General features: G+C 52.6%; 1 protein-coding gene and 1 long non-coding RNA gene across 5 annotated transcripts in view; one reads left to right on the top strand and one right to left on the bottom strand.

Moving 5' to 3' along the window:
- Nucleotides 1-2487: 2487 nt before the first annotated feature.
- LOC146893349 (uncharacterized) lies at nt 2488-3354 on the bottom strand. Its single transcript, XR_015003896.2, has 2 exons — nt 3029-3354; nt 2488-2784 (listed from the first exon to the last, which is right to left on the bottom strand). It is a non-coding gene; the product is annotated as an uncharacterized LOC146893349 (long non-coding RNA).
- Nucleotides 3355-3361: 7 nt separating this feature from the next.
- Nucleotides 3362-21647, top strand: part of Itgb4 (integrin subunit beta 4) — a 32679-nt gene continuing 14393 nt past the window's right edge. For 3 of the 4 annotated variants that reach the window (XM_087909772.1, XM_087909771.1, XM_087909770.1), the window contains exons 1-20: nt 6420-6508; nt 7747-7829; nt 8059-8160; nt 8308-8512; nt 9637-9733; nt 9899-10070; nt 12359-12622; nt 12897-12986; nt 13272-13394; nt 13782-13946; nt 15069-15145; nt 16454-16656; nt 18393-18496; nt 18611-18709; nt 18838-18967; nt 20140-20262; nt 20347-20453; nt 20767-20800; nt 20982-21173; nt 21434-21537. In XM_087909772.1, coding sequence (XP_087765898.1) covers nt 6430-6508; nt 7747-7829; nt 8059-8160; nt 8308-8512; nt 9637-9733; nt 9899-10070; nt 12359-12622; nt 12897-12986; nt 13272-13394; nt 13782-13946; nt 15069-15145; nt 16454-16656; nt 18393-18496; nt 18611-18709; nt 18838-18967; nt 20140-20262; nt 20347-20453; nt 20767-20800; nt 20982-21173; nt 21434-21537 — 2553 coding nt within the window. In that variant the 5' untranslated portion in view covers nt 6420-6429. Of the gene's footprint in view, nt 3536-6419; nt 6509-7746; nt 7830-8058; nt 8161-8307; nt 8513-9636; nt 9734-9898; nt 10071-12358; nt 12623-12896; nt 12987-13271; nt 13395-13781; nt 13947-15068; nt 15146-16453; nt 16657-18392; nt 18497-18610; nt 18710-18837; nt 18968-20139; nt 20263-20346; nt 20454-20766; nt 20801-20981; nt 21174-21433; nt 21538-21647 lie in introns of those variants that run through there. The other variant, XM_087909769.1, reaches the window with a different exon arrangement.

The following is a 21647-nucleotide window of genomic DNA, read 5'->3' as shown; positions in this document are numbered from 1 at the left end:
CTCCACCTTCAGAGGCCTGAATTAGAGGAGGGCCACCCTCATTCTGTATTTCATGGAGTCTGGGGATCTGTGTCATAATAAAGTCCAGCACACCCCTGGAGAATTGTCAGCACAGCCCGTGGTGCTCACTCGGGCTGGAGCCAGTTAAACACGTGCAGACTAAACAAGCAACTGAACTAGTAACTAAAGTTTTACTTCACAGGATGGGGGCGGTTGCTAGGGACTGAGCCCAGGTCTTTATGCAGCCTAGGCAAGTGCAACACCCTAAGTCATTCATTTATTCATTTATGTGAGCCAGGCTCTGCAGAGGGACCCAGAGTAGCCGCAAACCCGCCGTGTAGCCTACGCAGGCCGACAGCTGTGACGCTCCTCTGTTCCCCTCCCAAGTTACTGGTTGCTGACCACCAAACCCAACAGTTATTTTTATTTTGCTTTGTTTTTTTGTTTTTTCGAGACAGGGTTTCTCTGTAGCTTTGGAGCCTGTCCTGGAACTAGCTCTTGTAGACCAGGCTGGCTCACAGGGATCCTACTGCCTCTGCCTCCCAAGTGCTGGGATTAAGGGCGTGCGCCACTACTGCCTGGCAGTTATTTTATTTTTATAAAATTAACATGTAGAACCTTCTGAGCCAGGTAAAGGTACTTGCCAGTGAAGTCCAGTGACCTGAGTTTGATCCCAGGAACCCACAGAAAGACAGAGGAGAGAACTAACTACACAAAGTTGTCCTCTGACCTCCACATGTTTGTTGCGGCCTCACATACATCACACGTGCACATGCATACATGTGTGCACATACACTAATAAAAGGTTTTTTTTAATTAGCATGTAGGAGATGAGAGATGGTTCATTAAGTAAAAGCTGCATCATCCATCGCCAGGTGGTGGTGTACACCTTTAATCCCAGCATTCAGGAGGCAGAGGCAGTGGATCTCTGAGTTCGAGGCCAGCCAGGTCTACACAGGGAGTTCTAGGATAGGCTCCATAGCTACTGAGAAACCCTGTCTTGGGAAAAAAAAAATTAAAAAATGCACCATCTTAATGATTCGAGTTTGATCTCAGAACTCACATAAAGTCATATGCGGTGACCTGTATCTGTAATCCCAGTACTCCGATGGCGAGGCCGAGGTAGAGACAGCAGAATGGTACCAAAACTTGGGGACCAGCCAGTCTGGAGTATTCAGCACAACAGCAGAAACAAGAGACCCTGATTCAATAGGGTGGCAGACAGGTGAGAGCCAACTCCTGAAGGCTGTCCCCTGACTTCCACCTGTGTACAGGACTCACATTTATAACTTGGATATATACACACATATACATATATACACATACACACACATACATATGAAAACTTGAATCTTACCATCATGCTAGAGGTCTATAAACAGTGGCCTCTGGAGAAAATACCATTGGCTTATTATTTATTTATTTATTTATTTATTTATTTTGAAGAACAGCAAACACAGTTTTTTCTTTTTTAAATTACCATGCAGAGGTCTTGTTTTCCAGAGTGGCCTGGGTGCCTGTTGAAGTGGCCGCTGTCCACAAGGCACTGACCTGGCCTGGCACATACACCTGAGTGCTGAAAACACACCAAGCTCCTTCCCCAGTGTCCCTGCATGCTAACCTCTCTGAGGCCCTGGCCAGGCACAGAGCAGTTCGGATGACTGGACAGGGCTGCCTGGTGGTGGCCATGGCTCCTGAATTTGCAGTGAGTGCTTAGGGTTAGTAATACATGGATCCATTTATAGACAAGGACTTAGATTTAATCTCCAGTGTGTGGTGGGGAGGGGATTACTCAGGAAGGCTATTTAACAGTCTTCTTAAGGTTTATTTTTATTAGTATTATTTTTGAGGCAGGGTCTGTGTAGCTCTGGCTAGTCTGAAACACTCTATGTAGACCATGTTGGCCTTGAACTCACAGAGATCCACCTGCCTCTGCTTTCTGAGGGCTGGAATTAAAGGCTTGCACCACCATATTTTACATTTGTTTATTTGGGAGGGTGGCATGGACGTGTACACCATAGAGGATTTGTAAGAATGAGCTCTACCAGGGATTAAACTCAGGTCATTAGGGTTGGCAGCAAGCCCCTTGGCCAGTTAAGCCATCTTGACCACCTACACTATTTATTGTGTTCTTGGTATGTGCCAAGCATCAGGGCTGAGGTTGTGGGAAAAGCACCCTTATCTATTGCCAGACCTGGGCATTGTCCTCCCCATGTCTCCTACCTTGGGTCACCCCAAGAAAACAACTGCCCTCAGGGTTCACAGTGGGCCGATCATTTCAAACCAGTATAGTAAACACCATGAAGAAGCCACGACCTAGGCTAGAGGATCCATGTTTGACAGGTATGAAGACTTAGGTTCTACCCCAAACACCACCACAAAGGAAAAGAACAGACTAGCAGATGTGATGAATGCCTGTAATCCCAGCACTTGCAGGGTAGAGGCAGGTGAATCGCCGCAAATTCAAGACTAATCTGGACTACAGAGTGAGACAAGGCCATATTCTTGAACCTATAAACCAACGGAGGGTGTGGGGGAGTCAAGGAAATATTAAGATCTCGTGACATTAGCCCGGGGTCTCCAAGAGTAAGACCAAATCAGGCTGAGTTTAAAGACGGCATGCCCAGTTCTGACACTTGGGGAGCGAGAAGCCGCAGCAGTTTGGAGAATGGAGGTCCTGCCGAGCATGGCTAGCAGGTGAGACGGGGAAAATAGAACTGGGATCTTCAGCACCTCAACAGGTTCATTATTAAGTAGAAGCGGGGCCCGCGGGCGGTTGAGAGTCTGCAACAAGAGTAAGACTTGTCAATCACCTTGTCACCAACATTGTAACAATCCATGAGTGCTACTGCATGCTAGGTCACGTGGCCTTTAGATTAAAATGTTATACTATTACATTTTAGAGAGATTCGAATATCTGAAGAAACCCAGAGGATCCCCACCCTTGCCTATCCGTTCCTCTAGCCAGCCACATTGTAGCGGCTGAGAGGACCCGCAGGTCAGCCGCCCAGGTGCTAAATCTCCCTACCAGTTTGGGGTTCGACCCATCCTCGGCTGACACGGAGAGGGAGGTGCAGGACCCGATGGCCGTCGAGGCAGCGGGACCGGCCCAGCTGGGCTCACTGCCCAGAAGCTGGATATTAAGAAGCCGCCCAGCGACCCAGAGCGGCCGGGGCACCCGATCCGGGAGCCTGGACGGGTAGGGAAGAAGGGAGCCCGGGTCCGAACTGCAGAGAGGGGCGGCTCCTCCTCCAGCCCCCACGCGGCAGCTCGGGGCTCGGGGCCGGCGCCGCGGGAGCCGCAGCCCTTTCCGGGGGGCGGGCCTGGCGGCTGCGGCGACACCCCAGCTCCTGCCCCGACAGGTGCGCGCAGAGCGCAGGAATGCAGCCTGCCTGACTCACCAGCGCCTCCTTCTTACCTGCGCCGCCCGTCCATAAAGCACTGCTGGCTCCCGCCCGCCGCCGCCCGTCCTGCTGCCCCTCCGGGCTCGCCCGCGCGCTCAGCTCGACCCAGCGCAGCTCAGGCACCCACCAAGGTAGGTGCAGCTCCCGCCGGGAGCAGGCGTCCAAGGGCGCACCGCCTTCTGCCGTGCCCCGGGTCGCCAGGACAGGCGAGGAAAGGGAATACCCACTCCCGCCCGGGGCCGCGCAGAGAAACTAGTTGGCTTTTGTTTCGCCTTTCCTTCCCTGAAGATTGGCAGGCCCGGGCTGCCTCTGCCCATGCTGCCAGGACAGGTGCCAGGCTTGCCACTGTGTGAGCAGGGGGAGACTGGGAGCAGGGTGGCTGGGATCTGGGGGAAGGATGGTGGCAATCAGATGCCCCTGCTAGAGGTGCAACAGGAGTGGGTAGAGGCTGGGGGTTCAACGGACCCCTGGGTGTCTGCCTCCCCTGGTGGCAATCTGCTGTGTGGTGACTCAGAGCATACAGGGAAGCGTGGGGAGTCCCTGATTTTCCTCTTGGCAGGCCAGCAGCCTGCTGCCTTCCCAAAGCCCTCTCCAGGTGCCCCTTCTCAAGGAACTTTCAGAATCTTATCCAGTAGCAGTGCAAGCTCTTCTCCCGCCTCTGCTCTGCACCCCTCCCCACAGTCTCTAGTGGCAGCCTTCTGGCTGTCACCGTGGCCTGGGACTCCGGGTGGTTCCCAAGGGCCAGGAGCGACCTCTTCCTTCTCTGCAACACACTTGCCACGCCCTGAACACAGGCTTCCACCCAGGTAGACCATCCCATTTGTTCCTGCCCTTCTAGGGGCTCTGTGGTGTGTGTGTGTGTGTGTGTGTGTGTGTGTGTGTGTGTGTGTGTGTGTGTGTGTGTGTGTGTGTGTGGGAGAGAGAGAGAGAGAGAGAGAGAGAGAGAGAGAGAGAGAGAGAGAGAAAGGGTTTGACTCCTTAACCCTGATTTCCAATGAGTGACAGGGCAGCTTCAAGAACTGCTGTCCTGTCTGCACACTCAGCCTGCCAAGGCCACATATTCTGATGGCACCCATAATCCTAACCTTTGTGTGTAGTGGTGTCGTTTCTATAATAGGTCACCACTTTTAGAACTTCTTAAATACAAGCTGAGTCGAAGAAAGCAGAGTATCTGCCTAGGCCCTTAATTGCCATTTTATAGTGTGTGTGTGTGTGTGTGTGTGTGTGTGTATGTGTGTGTGTGTGTGTGTGTGTGTGTCTAGGTTTAGTATGGAATCTGTGCTGTTCCCAAATCCCCACCAGACCCTCCCAATACTGATTGCTGGATGTAGAAGGCCTGCGGGCTCCTGTCCTAAAGTCTCTCCTGCTGGGGTCCTGTGCAGATGCTTTGGTACCTGTGTTGAAGTATTGCTGTCTTGGTTGTTGGTGACAGCTCTAGGTGCTGGGCCTGTGAAAAGAGCTGGGATTGTCCCTCCAATGCCCGTACCTGCCTAGGTAGTGGTGCCCGCAGGGAGGCCAAATCTGCAGCTTGCATTGTGTAGCATGTGGGTGTGGTGCCTATGCCTAAGGCTGCAAGAAACTCATTCTTCCCAGGAGCCGCCCCTCTGCTGATTCAGGGCTCCCTTCCAGCCACTGCCCTGCTAGGGTAGCTTCTCTATGCTGGCTCTGCCTGTGGATATGCTGGGGCTGCTGTCTGCCTCCTCGGAGACCACACACTGGGCGCAGGGGACAGGGCATCCTCCTTTCTTTTCTAAACGGAAGGCCTCAGCCTCCCAGACCCTGGGGCTCACCCTGCTCTAACAAATTGGGGTTGCTAAAAAAAGGTTCCAAGGAGGTAGAGTTAGTGGATGTGGCCTTGTCTGGGCCCCTAGGAGTTCTGGCCCCAGAAAAAGAGGTGTGACCCTGGCCTTTGTCCTCCTCTATGCAGGCCCTGATGGCTCTGGGGCCGGCTTCTTTCCTTACACTCTTTGGGCTGCCCAAAGGCCTAACACTCGACACTGCTGATGTACCGAGGTGGTTTAATGGTGAGCCAAAGGCTACTGTGTATGAGAGAGTGGTCAGCGGGGGCTTCTAAATTTTCCCTGGGCCCTGAAAACTCAACTCTGAGGTAGGCAGAAGTTGGGGAAAACGCAGGACATTTAGAGGCCATGCTGATGAACCGGCAGGCAGTGTAGAATCCAGCCGGCACCACTGCCACGCCAGGACCTCTCCTCTTGGTCCTACCACCCTCACAAAGAGCAAGACAGCTGGTGTAGAGTCGGGCAGCTGGTACATCCAGTGCCCCTGCAAAGGAAGCCTACTTACTGAGAGATTGTATCTCTGCCCACTGGGAAGTGACAGGCAAGGACAGAATAAAAGCCCACAGGATACTTGGTACTGGATGGGTCTCAGAGCCCAGAGTCCACAAAGGCCAGAGAGGTCTTCCTCGGGCAAGGCAGCCGAATCAGGATATGTGGTCACTGCAGGGATGGCAAGAAAGGGGTAGTGGGTGCTGGAGAGATGGCTCAGTGGTTAAGAGCACTGGCTGCTCTTCCTGAGGTCCTGAGTTCAGTTCCCAGCAACCACATGGTGGCTCACAACCCTCTATAGTGGGATCTGATGCCCTCTTCTGGCATAAAGGTATATACATGCAGATAGAGCACTCATACATAAAATAAATAAATAAATCTTAGAAAGAAAGAAAGAAAAAAGAAAGGAAGGAAGGAAGGAAGGAAGAAAGAAAGGAAGAAAGAAAGAAAGAGATAGTGGAGAAGACAGGCATAAAACTACTTGTCTCTGTCATTCACAAGCAGAGCACCCCCTGTGGCCACTTAACCCATGACAGCCTCAATCTATCTCTTTTATCTCCCATGTGCTGGGATTCTAGGCATGATCCCCCATGCCTGGGGTTGAGCCTCCATTTCCACACTTACACAATAAGATTGACCTGTGGAGCTCTGGTGGGGATCCAGGGAGCCGATGCCGCAGACCAGGGCTCTAGAGGCATTGTGTATATCCATTGTTGTGGTTTTGCAGGAAGAGGAGAATGGCAGGGCCACGTTCCAGCCCATGGGTGAAGCTGCTGCTGGCAGCTGTGTTAAGTATCAGTCTTCCTGGAAACATGGGTGAGTCTAAACATCCCCGCCGACACCCCTCTAGGCAGCTCTTGAGACATAACCCTGCAGAAGTCAGCTGCTCAGCCACTGACATCTGTACCTCACTCAGGCTGGAGAACCTGAGGGTCCACGCCCTTCCCCTCTGATAGCTGTAGGCCCTGCATAGTGTCCAGGGCTAGAAAAGGAGGTAATCTACCCACTGAGAGTCGGAGCTGAGGCCTCAGTAGCAGAGCTATGAGTTTTAGGGGATCCTGGAAGGAGACTCCTAACATACCAACTACTCTTGAGTGTCCCCAGTTGAAAAATGACTCCCACCAAGTTTTCCCTGCCGACTGAGGTCATGTTCGTATGGTGGGAATGTTTACACCATATAAATTGACAGCCACAGAGAGTCGGGGCTTCCCTTCCCTCATCAGAACCATTGCTAAACACTGACCAGGGCACCGTGGCCTAGAGCCCAGGGAGCCCCTACTGTGTGCTCTGGTGCAGCTAGTTGAGCCTTATTGCCATTCTGACTAAACAGAACCAAGGAGAAACCTAATAACATTTGTGTAAATTGAGGGCTTCCGTCCACTTACTGAGAACCTACTGTGTGCCCAGCCTTGTGCCAGGCACAAGGGTCCTGTGATGACCAAGGCAGATAGTCCCTTCCCTAGAGGAGGTTCAGGGGACAGAACAGTCCCCTGGCAACAATCTAGGAAACACAAGTCATATGAAGAGGGACTGGCAAAGGGCGGGGAATGGTGGCCGTGGCTTGTCACAGGAGTCTGGGCAGATGGGAGCTTTTGTAGGGCCTAGCAATTACAGCCAACCTTTTGACGTTGTGACATGATATTATCTACAAAGTTCGTGCTTGAGAACTATGCATTCAAGTTACCGAAAAAGAAAAAAAAATCTCATAATGTTTTAAGTAAGTCTACTATTGTGTTTTGATCTGTATTGATAGTTAGCTCCAGTCATACAAGCCCGAGGGCTGCAGGCTAGCCATACCTAGGACAGATTAAATGGCATGGGTGGTGCACCCAGCAAAGCCTGTGCTCCCATTTTGTCTTTCCACCCTCCCAACTCGAGAAGAAAGTCCAGGTTCAAGGCCCTGCTCTGGTTATTCCTAACTGTCCTATGTGGAATAGACCATGTGGTCCTCTCCTAAGTTTGGGCGAGAGAATCCACACTTCTCTCGGGTGAAGGCGCAGTTGGGGAAGGAAGGTCGCTGGTGGGAACCTCCTTCATTTGCCTCTGCTCCCCAGCCAACCGCTGCAAGAAGGCGCAGGTAAAGAGCTGCACCGAGTGCATCCGTGTGGACAAGAGCTGTGCCTACTGCACAGACGAGGTGAGCCACTGCCGCTAGGCTTGCCCGGCCAGCCTGAGCCACCACCTACCACCCCACACCCCAGCACTAGCTCTGGCCAGCTTCACTCTTTCCACCAGCTCGGCCAAGCCCCAGGCCAGATGGGTGTGGGAAAGAGGTCAGGGTCAGAAGTGTCAGCAGGAAATCACCCGGGATTGGGCTGGCCAGGGGTTGGCCATCACCTGCACTGAGTCCATCTGCTTCTGGCCAGCTGTTCAAGGAGCGGCGCTGCAACACCCAGGCGGAGCTTCTGGCCGCAGGCTGCCGGGGAGAGAGCATTCTGGTCATGGAGAGCAGCCTTGACATCACCGAGGTGCCTGGAATGGGGTGGCAGGCTGGGCTCTCCATGCATAAGACTGGCTGGTTCTGAGGACCATGGTGCCCTGTGGCAGGCCTGAGATGCCCCTCTCAGGTCTCCAGAGTGACCTTCTAATAAACTGCCCCACTCCCTTGGACACAGAACACCCAGATTGACACCACCCTGCACCGCAGCCAGGTGTCTCCCCAAGGCCTGCAGGTCCGGCTGCGACCGGGTGAGGAGCGCAGCTTTGTGTTCAAGGTGTTTGAGCCCCTGGAGAGCCCCATGGATCTGTACATCCTCATGGACTTCTCCAACTCCATGTCTGATGATCTGGACAACCTCAAGCAGATGGGGCAGAACCTGGGTAAGGGCTGTAGTGTGGAGTGGAGAGGGTAGGGATGGGGCTCGCCCAGCTGGCTCAGGAGGCCAAGACACAGGACAGCTGCATATACTTCTGGGGAAAGACAGCCAACCCACTCACCCACATGCACCTCAAAGAGTCCCCATTCACAGAGGGACATTCTGGCCAGACTCTGCTCACTATCTGAGGTTTCACAGGAGTTCCAAGAATGGCAAGGAGCTGAGCTATCTAGCCCTGACAGAGAGGGAACCCCATCCCACAAGGCCATGGGTATGTCAGTTCTGCAGAATAAACTGAGTCCAGTGCTCAGCTACCCCACTGTTTGTTTGTTTGTTTGTTTGTTTGTTTGTTTGTTTGTTTTTCGAGACAGTGTCTCTCTGTGTAGCCCTGGCTGTCCTGGAACTCACTCTGTAGACCAGGCTGACCTTAAGCTCAGAGATCTTCCTGCCTCTGCCTCCTGAGTACTGTAATTAGAGGCATGTGCCACCACCACCCGGCTGCCCTGCTATTTCTAAATGCACAATTCTAGGTCCCCTCCAGTCTCATTTCCCCCAACTGTGAATCTGAACAAAAGGGGATGTAGAGATGGTTGTACAATTAAGAGCGCTGGCTGTTCTTCCAGAAGATGTGGGTTCAATTCCCAGCACCCACATGGCAGCTTACAGTTGTCTTTAACTCCAGCTCCAGGGGACCTGATCCCTTGTCTGGCCCGCATGGGTACCAGGCACCCTCATGGTGCACAGACATATATGCAAACAAAACACCATGCCTATAAAATAATTATTTTTAAAAAATGGAACAAGAGCTAGGCAGTGATGGCGCACACCTTTAATCCCAGCACTTGGGAGGCAGAGGCAGGCGAATCTCTGTGAGTTCAAGACCAGCCTGGTCTACAAGAGCTAGTTTCAGGACAGGCTCCAAAGCTACAGAAAAACCCTGTCTCAAAAAGACAACAACAACAACAAAAAAAAATGGAACAAAAGCTGTGACTCTGTGAACTGATGCTCAACACAAGGCGTTTACAAGAGGTCTGATTTTGTAAGCTGACTTTCTGTCCCCTGAGCCAGCACAGGGTCCCCTGTGGGGCTTCTGGGACTCAGCTGTCTTCCTTTTCTCCTGATGCCCAGCCAAGATCTTGCGTCAGCTCACCAGTGACTACACTATTGGATTTGGAAAGTTTGTGGACAAAGTCAGTGTCCCTCAGACAGACATGCGGCCTGAGAAGTGAGTGGCTGAGTGGGTCTGGGTGGGCAGGGGTCCTGGCCATGTGCCCTGCCTCCTCTCAGCCTGGCACGGAGAATTCTCCTCTGAGCGGGATGAGTCACGGGCACTGGAGCATGAGGAACCCGACCCTTCCCTGACACTGGCTCTATCTGCACCTCTGTCTAGGCTGAAGGAGCCCTGGCCCAACAGCGACCCTCCGTTCTCCTTCAAGAATGTTATCAGCTTGACAGAGAGTGTGGACGAATTTTTGGACAAACTGCAAGGAGAACGGATCTCAGGCAACCTGGACGCTCCTGAAGGGGGCTTCGATGCCATCCTGCAGACGGCTGTGTGCACAGTGAGTGTCGGGAGGGACCCTGCCAGCTTAGGCCAGGGTCGCAGCTTTCTGGGAAGGATAAAAACTGCTGCTGGCCTGTTCCGCCACCATTAGACTCGGAAGCCCCTAAGTGGGTCCTCAGAGGCCTGGACCCCATTCCTTAAGGTCATCAGACATCCCAGAGGCCCTTTAATTCTAATCCTAGTTATTTTTTGTTTTTTTTTTAAATATTTTTTATGGTTTATTTAACTTTTTTATTTTATGTACATTGGTGTGAAGGTGTCAGATCCCCTGCAACTGAATCTTCAGACAGTTGTGAGCTGCCATGTGGGTGCTGGGAATCGAACCCAGGTCCAGTGGAAGAGCAGTCAGTGCTCTTAACCACTGAGCCATCTCTCCAGCCCCTCTAATCCTAGGTTTGACATGCTGGGATTCAGGGTCCATACCGCGTGAGTAGTCCCAACTCGCTTTTGTATTGGTCAGTGAGGCCGTCATGGGTCTGGTAGTTCTGGAATATCCAGGGTCCTGACACTACCAGTCCATCTCCCATAACTACAAGCTGCCCAATCTCCCGCTGCACAGGCAATTAATTATTTACTTATGTGCATGCACGCCATAGTGTGGAGGTGTGCGTGTGGAGGTCGTAGCACAGCTTTGGGGAGTCAGTTTCTCTGCCTTCCCCCTGCCTGAGTGATAGAACTCAGGTTATCAAACGAAGACAAGAACCATCACCTGAAGAGCCATCTCTGGTCTGGTGCTAGCAGAATAAAATGGCCACTTCTTAGGCTTACATCATTCTTTTTCATTTTGAAAATAACCCATCCGGGGCTGGCAAGATGGCTCAGTGGTTGAGAGCACTAATTGCTCTTCCAGAGGACCCGGGTTCAATTCCCAGCACCCACATGGCAGCTCGCAGCTGTCTGTAACTCCAGTTCCAGAGGATCTGACATTGTTATACCAATATACATGAAATAAAGTTAAATAAAGTAAAAAAAAAAAAAGAAAAGAAAAGAAAATATGACAGAAAAATTAGAAAACAAAAATTGCCTGTAATTCCACCACCAACAAATGGCCACCCCCTTATAGCCTGTTGTTCCTCTATCCACATATTATACAGTGGGATTGTTTTATCTATAATTCTGAAACTTGGCCTTTTTTTCTTCACGTCGTAGTATCGAAAGTACTTTCTCTTGTAATGCGAGTTTTGAAACCATGCTATATAAGCCCAGCAGGGTGATACACATCTGCAACCCCAAAGTGAGGAAGTGGAGACAGGACCATCAGGAATCCAAAATCACCCTTAGCTGCCTCTGAGTTTAAAATCAGCATGGGCTACATGAGACCCTAAAGAGCAAAACAGGCCAGGTGTTGTGGCACATGGCTTTAATCCCAGCACTTTGGAGGTAGAGGCAGGCTAATCTCTAATTGCAAGGCCAGCCTGGTCTACAGAGTGAATTCAGGACAGCCAGGGCTACACAGTGAGACCCTGTATTGAAAAACCATATAGGCCAGCCTATCTACATGTTGACTTCCAGGACAGCAGGACAACTGGGGCCATACAGAGACGTCACCCTATGTTCTTTTCAAATTACTTGCTGTGCACTGCTGTTTTAGTGTTCTATTGCTGTGAAGAGAAACCATGACCACAGCAACTCTTAGAAAAGAAAGCATTTAATTGCGGGCTGGCTTACAGTTCAGAGGTTTAGTCCATTATCATCACAGCAGGAAGCATGGCGGCCCACAGGCAGACAAGGTGCTGGTTCTACAATCATAGAGAAGGAGCTGAGAGTTTTACATTCACACCCACAGGCAACAGGAAAGGAGAGACTCTGGGCCTGGCCAACGTGGCCACACCTCCTAATCCCTCCCAAGTAGTGCCACTCCCTGATGGCCAGGCATTCACTCCCAGAGCCTATGGAGGCCATTCCTGGTCAAGGCACCACAGCTGCTCTGTCTTTCAGCCAGCCCGGTTCATTTGGCATGGTGCTATGAGCATTTTTCCCATGCATCTGCACTATTCTTGCAGTGTGACTGAGGGCTGGGGTAAGGAGCTGTCGCAGTGTATGAGATTTGACTTTCAATGGCACCCATGGTGTGCACACACTCGGCACTTGTTTTCCTGTCCCTCATCATCACGTTCTGGTCCTCACTGTCATCATTCACCTGTTGCCATGATGGCACATGCTCTTAATCCTGTGGCGTCCATCCGGGCCCCTGTTGGGTACCGCTCCTCTTTTCCTATACGATGAAGGAATGGAAGTCCTCCGCAAGCAGCAGGTTTAGTGAGCATGGCCCTCCTTACCTTCCAGAGGGACATCGGCTGGCGGGCTGATAGCACCCACCTGCTGGTGTTCTCCACCGAGTCTGCCTTTCACTATGAGGCTGATGGCGCCAACGTGCTGGCTGGCATCATGAACCGCAATGATGAGAAGTGCCACCTGGATGCCACGGGCTCCTACACCCAATACAAGACGCAGGACTACCCGTCTGTGCCCACGTTGGTGCGCCTGCTTGCCAAGCACAACATTATACCTATCTTTGCTGTCACCAATTACTCCTACAGCTACTACGAGGTGTGAGGCCTGGGCCCGGGGGCAGGTGGGGACAATGCAGGGGGTAGATGGAACTTCTCGGACCTCCTTCCCTTCCCAAAGTTTCTGGGTCCCTAGGAATGGGCTCTGGTGGGGAGGTCTCTTGCCCACCCCCCTAACTGAACTCCCGAGCAGCTGAGAGGGTAGGTCCCAGTATAATGGCAGGCTCAGTGCGTAGTTTTACTGTGTACATAAAAGGGCTAACGAAGATACAAAGAGAAAGAATTCAACCCAAGGCCTGCGTTGTCTCCTGCAGAAACTTCACAAGTATTTCCCTGTCTCCTCACTGGGAGTGCTGCAGGAGGACTCGTCCAACATCGTGGAGCTGCTGGAGGAGGCCTTCTATGTGAGAAGCCGTGTGGGGTGCAGAGATTGGGCCCTTCTGGGACAGGGAAGGGGGAAGGAGAGGGGGCGAGAAGGTTGAAACATGAGTCTGGGATAGGCCAGTGAGGCAGGGTCTCTGGCCATCCTTCGGGGCTTGAGGAGCCTACTTGGCCAGGGCCCTAGGCTCACATGGTCTGCCATTGGGGTCCCCCGCACGCTCATGTCTCTCTTCCATGTGAGTCAAGGTGAAGCCACGGTGGGTGAGCCCAGGCACCACACAGATCACTGATCGCTTCTTCTCCTTCAGCGAATTCGCTCCAACCTGGATATCAGGGCTCTGGACAGCCCACGAGGCCTGAGGACAGAGGTCACCTCCGACACACTCCAGAAGACAGAGACGGGGTCTTTTCACATCAAGCGGGGGGAAGTGGTACGCTCCTGTGGGGACCGTGGAATGGGAGTGAGGCAGAGCATTTGGAAGTGGCCCCTGGGGTTCCACTCTTCGGACATCAACCTCTTGGAGGAGCTTGGCACCATTCTCTTCTTTGCCCATTTTCCTGTCCCTGTGGCGGGGGTGAAAAGAATGCACAGCCCTCAAGGTTGCTAAGACAAGCAAGCGGGCTAATGCCCCAGAGCCAGAGAAGCTCTTGTTCCGACACTAAAGCCACTGTAAAGAAGGAATCCACAGCCCTAACCAGGGCAACTGGGGGGCTGGGGATCAGAGCATAGATCCATCCCAAGGGCCAAAGGCTTCAGGCACCACCGCCCCTGGTCATCAGGGCAAGGCCTGCCTTGGCTGACGGCAGAACCCCTGCAGGGCACATACAATGTACAGCTTCGGGCAGTAGAGGACATAGATGGGACCCATGTGTGTCAGCTGGCAGAAGAAGACCAAAAAGGCAACATCCACCTCAAACCTTCCTTCTCCGACGGTCTCCGGATGGACGTGAGCATCATCTGTGATGTGTGCACCTGTGAGTTGGTAAGATTCGGTCCTACTGTGAGGGAGGGGCTGAGCCAAGCACTAAGTGAGGTGGAATCTTCTGTGGGCACACATCCCTGAAGAGCTGTCCCAAGTCTCAGAAAACAGCAGAAACACCCAGTGGCAAAGCCAGGCCTAACAGAAATACCTGGAACTGGTGGCGCACACCTTTAATCCCAGCACTCGAGAGGTAGAGACAGGCACATCTCTGAGTTGCCAGCCTGATCTACAGAACAAGTTCCAGGACAGCCAAGGTTATACGAAGATACCCTATCTCAAAAGAAAAAAAAAAGGAAGGAAGAAAGGAGGGAAAGAGAGAAAGAAAAACAGAGAGAGAGAGAGAGAAAGGAAGGAAGGAAGGAAGGAAGGAAGGAAGGAAGGAAGGAGAGAGAAAGAAAAACACAGAGAGAAAGGAAGGAAGGAAGGAAGAAAGGAAGGAAGGAAGGAAGGAGAGAGAAAGAAAAACACAGAGAGAAAGGAAGGAAGGAAGGAAGGAACAAAGAGGTGCTAGTTCAGCTTCAGCTCCATAGTGAGACCTTGTCTCCCCTCCCCAAGTGTGCCCAGGGGTTCTGTCACTTCCCTCTGTGCATGTAGCAGGTTTTTATTTTGGGACACCAACCAACTCTCAAATCGTGACATGGAGACTTATATTTCATTATGAATGCTCAGTCTTATCTTACCCTTGTTTCCCCTAGCTCTTACTACTTAACCTGCTTCTCTTTATCTACGTTTTGCCTCAGGGCTTTTTACTTTATTCCTTCTGTACGTCCTACGCCAGCTGTCTGGCAGGGGCCTGGCTGGTTCTGAGCATGCCCCTCTCTTTCTCCCTCATCCTCTCCTCCTTCTCCCTTGAGCCTAGAATTCTCCTCCTACTTATTCTCCTCGTCGGCCAGCCCTGCCTACCCCTCTCCTGCCTAGTTTTGGATGTTCACGTTTTTATTAGACAGGCAAGGTGAAACAAAACCAACAGATCTTTACGTAATTAAACAAATGGAGCATAAACACATGTAACACGCCTTTACACAGCTAAAAGAGTATTCCACAGCATAAACATGCGTAACACACCTTTACACAGCTAAAGGAATATCCACAACATACACACACACCATGATCTTGTTCCAGCAAAAGGAAGTCCGGTCATCTCGCTGCAGCTACAGAGGAGACTTCATGTGTGGACACTGTGTGTGTAACGAGGGCTGGTGAGTGGGGGAAGGGCGCCTTCCCTGAGCTGTTCAGCCACATGTATACAGCCTTGTCTGTATACTCAGCTGTTGGGTGGATCCAGTTCAAACTATTTAAGGTACTCCCTACTTACTGAGTCTGACTTAGCCTGTTCTGGGCTTGTTTTACTTTGTTTGTGTGTTGGGGATTTTTTTTTGTACTGGTTTATTGTCATTGTTGAGATAAAGCCCTACTATATAGGGCAGACTGGCCTCAAACTCACAATCCTGTCTCGGACTTCCAAGTTGTAAGACTATAAGTCTATGCCACCAGGCCTGTCTCTGGTCTCCTCTTCTTTTTCAGTTACAAGGATGCAAAAGTGACTGACATTAGAATGGATTAGGCTTCCCTGTAACTGGGTTAGGTTCTGTAATTGTATTCAATTTGCAGTGGATTTGTTAGGCATAACCCCTTCATAAACTGAGGCACATCTATACATGGATACACGGGCTATTTCTGGATGTCTCTCTGCTAAGACGGGACAAGGTGGTTGTCGGGCGCTGGGTTGGGTGTTGAGAGCAGGTGAGACTTGCTCTTCACGGGTCATGTGTTTTCCACCACATGCAAATGGGTGACCTAATGAAATGAACTTAGTGGCAGATATGGCGGCTCCCGTCTGTCATCCCAGCATTTGGGAGGCAGAGTCGAGTGGACCTCTGAGACTTTGAGGCCAGCCTGGTTTATACAGCAAGTTCTAAGCCAACCAGGCCTATGTAGCCAGGCCTTGCCTCCGAAAGGAAAGAATAGAAATCACCTACGGGTAGGTGAGTGTTAGTGAGGCTGCAGTGTCATGAACAGACCACTTGGTTACTTAGGGAGCTGAGGCAGGAGGATTCCTCAAGTCCAGAAGTTTGGAGCCTGGGCAATGTAATGAGACCGTAAAGAAACAGCAAATCCACCTTTGCCAGGTGCGGTGGTGCCTGCCTATGATCCCAGTCCTGGGGAGGCAGAGAGAGGACCTGGACAAAACAAGGCTAGTCTTCTTTGTGAGCTCCAAGTCAGCCAGGGACTCCTGGAAAGACCCCATCTCACAGCAAAGCAAAGACAAGCAACACCTCCTTGAGGCACTGAGCAAGTCTGGCATGACTTAAGACAGATGAACCATGAATGGGGACAGTCAGTGAGCAGAGAGCAGGACCCTGGGTTTCAGCCGAGCCACTGCTGTCGGCATGACTTGAACATGCCTCCACGCTTTCGGAACCCCAGTTTTGTGGTTTGCGAAACAGGGGCCTAAAAACCCCAGGCTTCCTCCCAGGCTGTGCAGAAGTGACCAGTGTCTTCCCCAGGAGTGGCAAGTCCTGCAACTGCTCCACGGGCTCTCTGAGCGACACACAGCCCTGCCTGCGCGAGGGTGAGGACAAGCCATGCTCAGGCCGCGGCGAGTGCCAGTGCGGGCGTTGCGTGTGCTACGGCGAAGGCCGCTACGAGGGTGACTTCTGCGAGTACGACAACTTCCAGTGTCCCCGCACCTCCGGATTCCTGTGCAATGGTGAGCGGGCAGCCTTGACCAGCACTGAGGGCGGAGGGTACTCGGTAGAGGCGGAAGCCCTATTCCCAGTTCAGCTGCAGCCATAGTCTGGACCTCCCCCCTCGTCTGCAGTGTCATAACCAAGGTCCCTGACAGCCACGCAGATTACAGACTCCTGCCCTCGGAGGCTGCCTCTGGTACTCAGATCTCCACTCCAGCTCAAGATGGAGACCATCTGGCTCAACCCCCAAAGGTTGACGGGAACATGGGAGAACAGTCTTGCTTCTCTCCAAAGATGCAAAATTTCTAGTGGCAGCCACAAATTGTGTCTCCTCCCGATCTCCACAGGGCCTAGCCCTGTGTGGTGCCAAAGCCCCGAGCGCATAGCTGTATAGTCTGTGAACGCTGAGAGTGTAGGCCTGTACTTAGGGAGGCACAGCTCAGGCAAGCAGGCCCATGGAAGTTGGTAGTTAGACAGAGAGAATAAACGAAAATCCAACTAGTAGCCAGGCGATGGTGGCACACACCTTTAATCCCAGAACTCAGTAGGCAGAGGCAGGAGGATCTCTGTGAGTTCAAGGCCAGCCTGGTGTACAGAGTGAGTTCCAGAACAGGCTCCAAAGCTATACAGAGAAACCCTGTATCAAAAAACAAACATAAAAAAGAAAGAAAGAAAGAAAGAAAGAAAACCCAACCGTCCAACCATTAAATATTTATTAAACTCCCACTGTGTACTGGTCACTGGAGGGTATGCTCTTATTTTTCTATACCTCCTTCTATCCTTGTTTGTCTTTTAATTTTTATTGCCCTGTGTGTGTGTGTGTGTGTGTGTGTGTGAGAGAGAGAGAGAGAGAGAGAGAGAGAGAGAGAGAGTATGGATGAGGTCAGACAGTTGGTAGTTAGTCAGTTCTCTCCTTCCACCATGTTGGTCCAGACTGACTGTCTGCAGTCACCCTTGCCCACTGGGACATCTTACTGCCACTCCTTCCTCCATCTGTCTGGTTTTGGTCTAGCGTCTCTTCTCCCCTGCTCTCCTTCCCAGAGTGCTGTGGGGAAGAAATGAGAGCATAAGCCGGGTGTATCTGGAGAGGGGCAGACATTTAGTAGAGGTGGACGGGTGAGGGAGGAGGGGAGGAGGGGAGGACAATGCAGGGGGATGCGGCAGGGCCAGCTTGTAAGGGGCTTGGGCTAGCGGAGCGGCAAGGAGTCACTGGGGATCACATCACTTTCTGCTTGTGTTCACTTATTTGTCTTCACTTATTTGTGAACCCTAACCATTCACTGCTAGATTCTCCTAGATGCCTTGTAACAGTTTTTGTGGCTTTAGTGGGACATTTATTTGTCATGCAAGGGGTGGGAGCATGCGTGCTACAGAGCCGGTGTGTGAGTTCTTTCTCTGCCTACCATGTGGGTTCTAGTGCTTGATCGCAGACCATCACATGTGTGCAGCAAGCACCTTTACCCTCTGAGCCACCTCCCCAGCCCCAACAGTTTGAGTTCCAGTTTATACATATCTGTACCCTTTCTCTGGCCTACGTCCTGTTAGAGATTCCTGAACAGGCAAATCACAGGAATGGATATGTTTTGGGGGATGATCACTCTGCCTTCACTAGAAGGCAGGATAGAAGGGAGAAGATTCCAGAAAATTGAGGGGCAGCTTCTACCTACAGGCTCCCAGAGGCTCACCCTAGTGAGTGGCCATCTTATCTTGCATAGATGAATGTGGTTCTCCCTTCCCTTCCTTCACCTCTTTACAGACCGCGGACGCTGCTCCATGGGACAGTGTGTGTGTGAGCCCGGTTGGACAGGCCGCAGCTGTGACTGTCCCCTAAGCAATGCCACCTGCATCGATAGCAATGGGGTAGGCCTGGGCATGGGGCAGGTAGTGTGGGCAGTAGAGGGGGCCCTCTGAGAGATGATCTGAGGATCAGAGGATGGAGCTCTGCTGGCTCACTGCTGCTTCCTCCGGCCCCAGGGCATCTGCAATGGACGAGGCTTCTGTGAGTGTGGCCGCTGCCACTGCAACCAGCAGTCACTCTACACGGACACCACCTGTGAGATCAACTACTCCGCGGTGAGGCTGCGGGGTTACGGGTGTGGGAACCCCAGGCACAGCAGAGGGTGGGAAGGAGAAGCTGATGGAGGTCGGACACTGGGCAAGAGAAGTCAGACCGTCTGTCTGTTCCTCCTCTCCCCATCCAGATCCGCCTGGGCCTCTGTGAGGACCTGCGCTCTTGTGTGCAGTGCCAGGCCTGGGGCACTGGAGAGAAGAAAGGGCGCACCTGTGAGGACTGCAGCTTCAAAGTCAAGATGGTCGACGAGCTGAAGAAAGGTAGGGGGCCAGGGAGGTAGTGGCACATGCCTTTTATCCCATCGGAGGCAGGTGGATCTCTGTGAGTTTGAGGTCAGCCTGGTCAACAGAGTGAGTTTTAGGACAGCTGGGGCTACACAGAGAAACCTTGTCTCCACTACCACACCTTTAATCCCAACACTTGAGAGGTAGAGGTAGGTAAATCTCTGTGGGTTCGAGGCCAACCTGGTCTTCAAGAGGTAGTTCCAGGACAGGCTCCAAATCTGCAAAGAAACCCTGTCTTAAAAAACAAAACGAAAGAAAGGAAGGAAGGAAGGAAGGAAGGGAGGGAGGAAGGAAGGAAGGAAAGAAGGAAGGAAGGAAAAAAAGAAAGAGAAAAGAAGGGGTCATCAGTATGGTATCATACATCTTTAACATCTTTAATACCAGCATTTTAGAGACAGAGGCAGGTAGATCTCTGTTTACATAGTGATTTCTAGGACACAGGACAACAAAGTGAGACTCTGCCTCCAAATGAAAGAAAGAGGGGTGGGGGAGGGAGGAAGAGAGAGAAGGGGGAGGGAGGAGTGTAAGGGGGTTCGAGAGACCTAGTGTTGAGAGTCTGGGCAGGAGAACCCAGCAGGAAAGAGTGGTAACTCCTTGGGGGGGCGGTGCTTGAGCTCTGAGCCGAGGTCATGCAGTCTAGACTGGGTTGTGAGCAGAGTTGTGAGATACTCCAGGACCTAGACAGGGGACTCTGAGCCTACAGAGGTTCAGAGTTGGGGCAAGAGGCACAGAATGCCACTGCCACCATAGGGAATGCGGGGAGGGGGGGGGCGGTTCAAGGCTGAGCCGGGAAGCGCGAGTCCGGAGAACCGGGAATGAGGTGTCCAGTAAGTGACTGTGCACGCCCACAGCGGAGTAGGAGGGCCCAGGTGGGCACGCGGTCGGCCTATGGGATGCTGTTTGCCTCCTGAATCGGCTCTGCTGCCTGGACACCACTCTCATGCAGTCCAGGGAAGCGGAGGAGATGAACTTTAGGCTAGGCTGTTCCTGGTGCCAGCCCTGGGCAGAGCAGTCCCCTTCATCCCGGGACTTCGCTCTTCCTCAGAGCCCATGGTAGGCTACAGAGGAGGCAATGCTTCACCGGACCCTAGGGTGGCCCGGGTGGAGAGCTGGGGTCAGGGTGACGTGCTAACGATCTGTGTGTCCAGCGGAAGAGGTGGTGGAGTACTGTTCGTTCCGAGATGAAGATGACGACTGCACCTACAGCTACACCGTGGAGGGCGACGGCAGCCCTGGGCCCAACAGCACCGTGCTGGTACACAGGAAGAAAGGTGAGCCGGTAGATGGGCGCAGCCCGTGGCACCTGGAAGCCTGGCAGGCATGGGCACTGCCTCCCTTCTCCTCTCGCCCTGCAGACTGCCCTCCCGGCTCCTTCTGGTGGCTCATTCCCCTGCTCATCTTCCTCCTGCTGCTCCTGGCGCTCCTGCTGCTGCTCTGCTGGAAATACTGTGCCTGCTGCAAAGTAAGTCTCGCTCCGGGGTCAGGGAGAGACCTGGGTCACAGCCTCGTTCCGGGGTCAGGGAGAGACCCTGGGTCACCAGCCTCGCTCCGGGGTCAGGGAGAGACCTGGGTCAGGTGCCTCGCTCTGGGTTCTGAGTCAAAGGAATGATGTGGGAAAAAACAGTAGAGCAGGATACCTGGTATTGTCCTCAAACTCCTGCGGGGGCGAGTGTGTACTTCTAGCGAAAGGGCTAGAAGCAGAGGTGCCTGGGAGGTCTGTCTAGCCTGGGATAATCATCCTAACCCTAACCCCACCTCGAACTCTTATCTCCTAGGCCTGCCTGGGGTTTCTCCCTTGCTGCAACCGAGGTATGGGCCAGGCACACCTGTGAGCAGTGGGTATCTGACTGCCCTTTCTTCAAGCTGGAGAAGTGTGGGTGGAGCCAGGACCAGAGAAAGGGGGAGGCCCTGGGTTCCACCTGATGGGCGTGGCCATGGAGGTCGGGGCGGGGGGTGGGGGGGTGGCTGGTGCTGAGGACATTTCCCGCAGGCCACATGGTGGGCTTCAAGGAAGATCACTATATGCTGCGGGAGAACCTGATGGCCTCCGACCACCTGGACACACCCATGCTACGCAGTGGAAACCTTAAAGGACGAGACACGGTCCGCTGGAAGATCACCAATAACGTGCAGCGACCTGGCTTTGCGACCCATGCCGCCAGCACCAGCCCCACAGAGCTTGGTGAGGACCAGGACTGGGGGCAGCGCCTCTTGGCAGTACCCTGACCCAAGATCATACCCTTCCTGTTTTCTTTGGGTGTTGGGTGCGGCTCCAGGACTCAATCTCTTTCTGTCCCATCCAGATGGGACCAAAAAAAAAAAAAAAAAAAAATCTCAGGCCTGTGTATCCCTGGCACACTGAAAACCGTCTTAGTTCGGTTCGCACCGAACTCTGCACTGCCTGTGTACAGGGGGCTAATGATGCTCGTACCTCCCACTCAGTACCCTACGGGCTGTCTCTACGCCTTGCCCGCCTCTGCACTGAGAACCTCTTGAAGCCTGGTACCCGAGAATGTGACCAGCTGCGCCAGGAGGTGGAGGAAAATGTGAGGACCAGAAACCGCTGAGCGGGGCCCATACGTGGGTGCAATGGCATCCTGTGGGAGAGCCAAGGACTGCAAGTTCAGAACCTAGACTTTTCTAGGCAAGAGGGAGA

The sequence above is a fragment of the Myodes glareolus genome, chromosome 9, assembly GCF_982192425.1.
Source record: "Myodes glareolus chromosome 9, mMyoGla1.1, whole genome shotgun sequence".
Classification (NCBI taxonomy): domain Eukaryota; kingdom Metazoa; phylum Chordata; class Mammalia; order Rodentia; family Cricetidae; genus Myodes; species Myodes glareolus.
The sequence above is the reverse complement of the archived record's forward strand: the minus strand, read 5'-3'. Positions and strand labels throughout refer to the sequence as shown.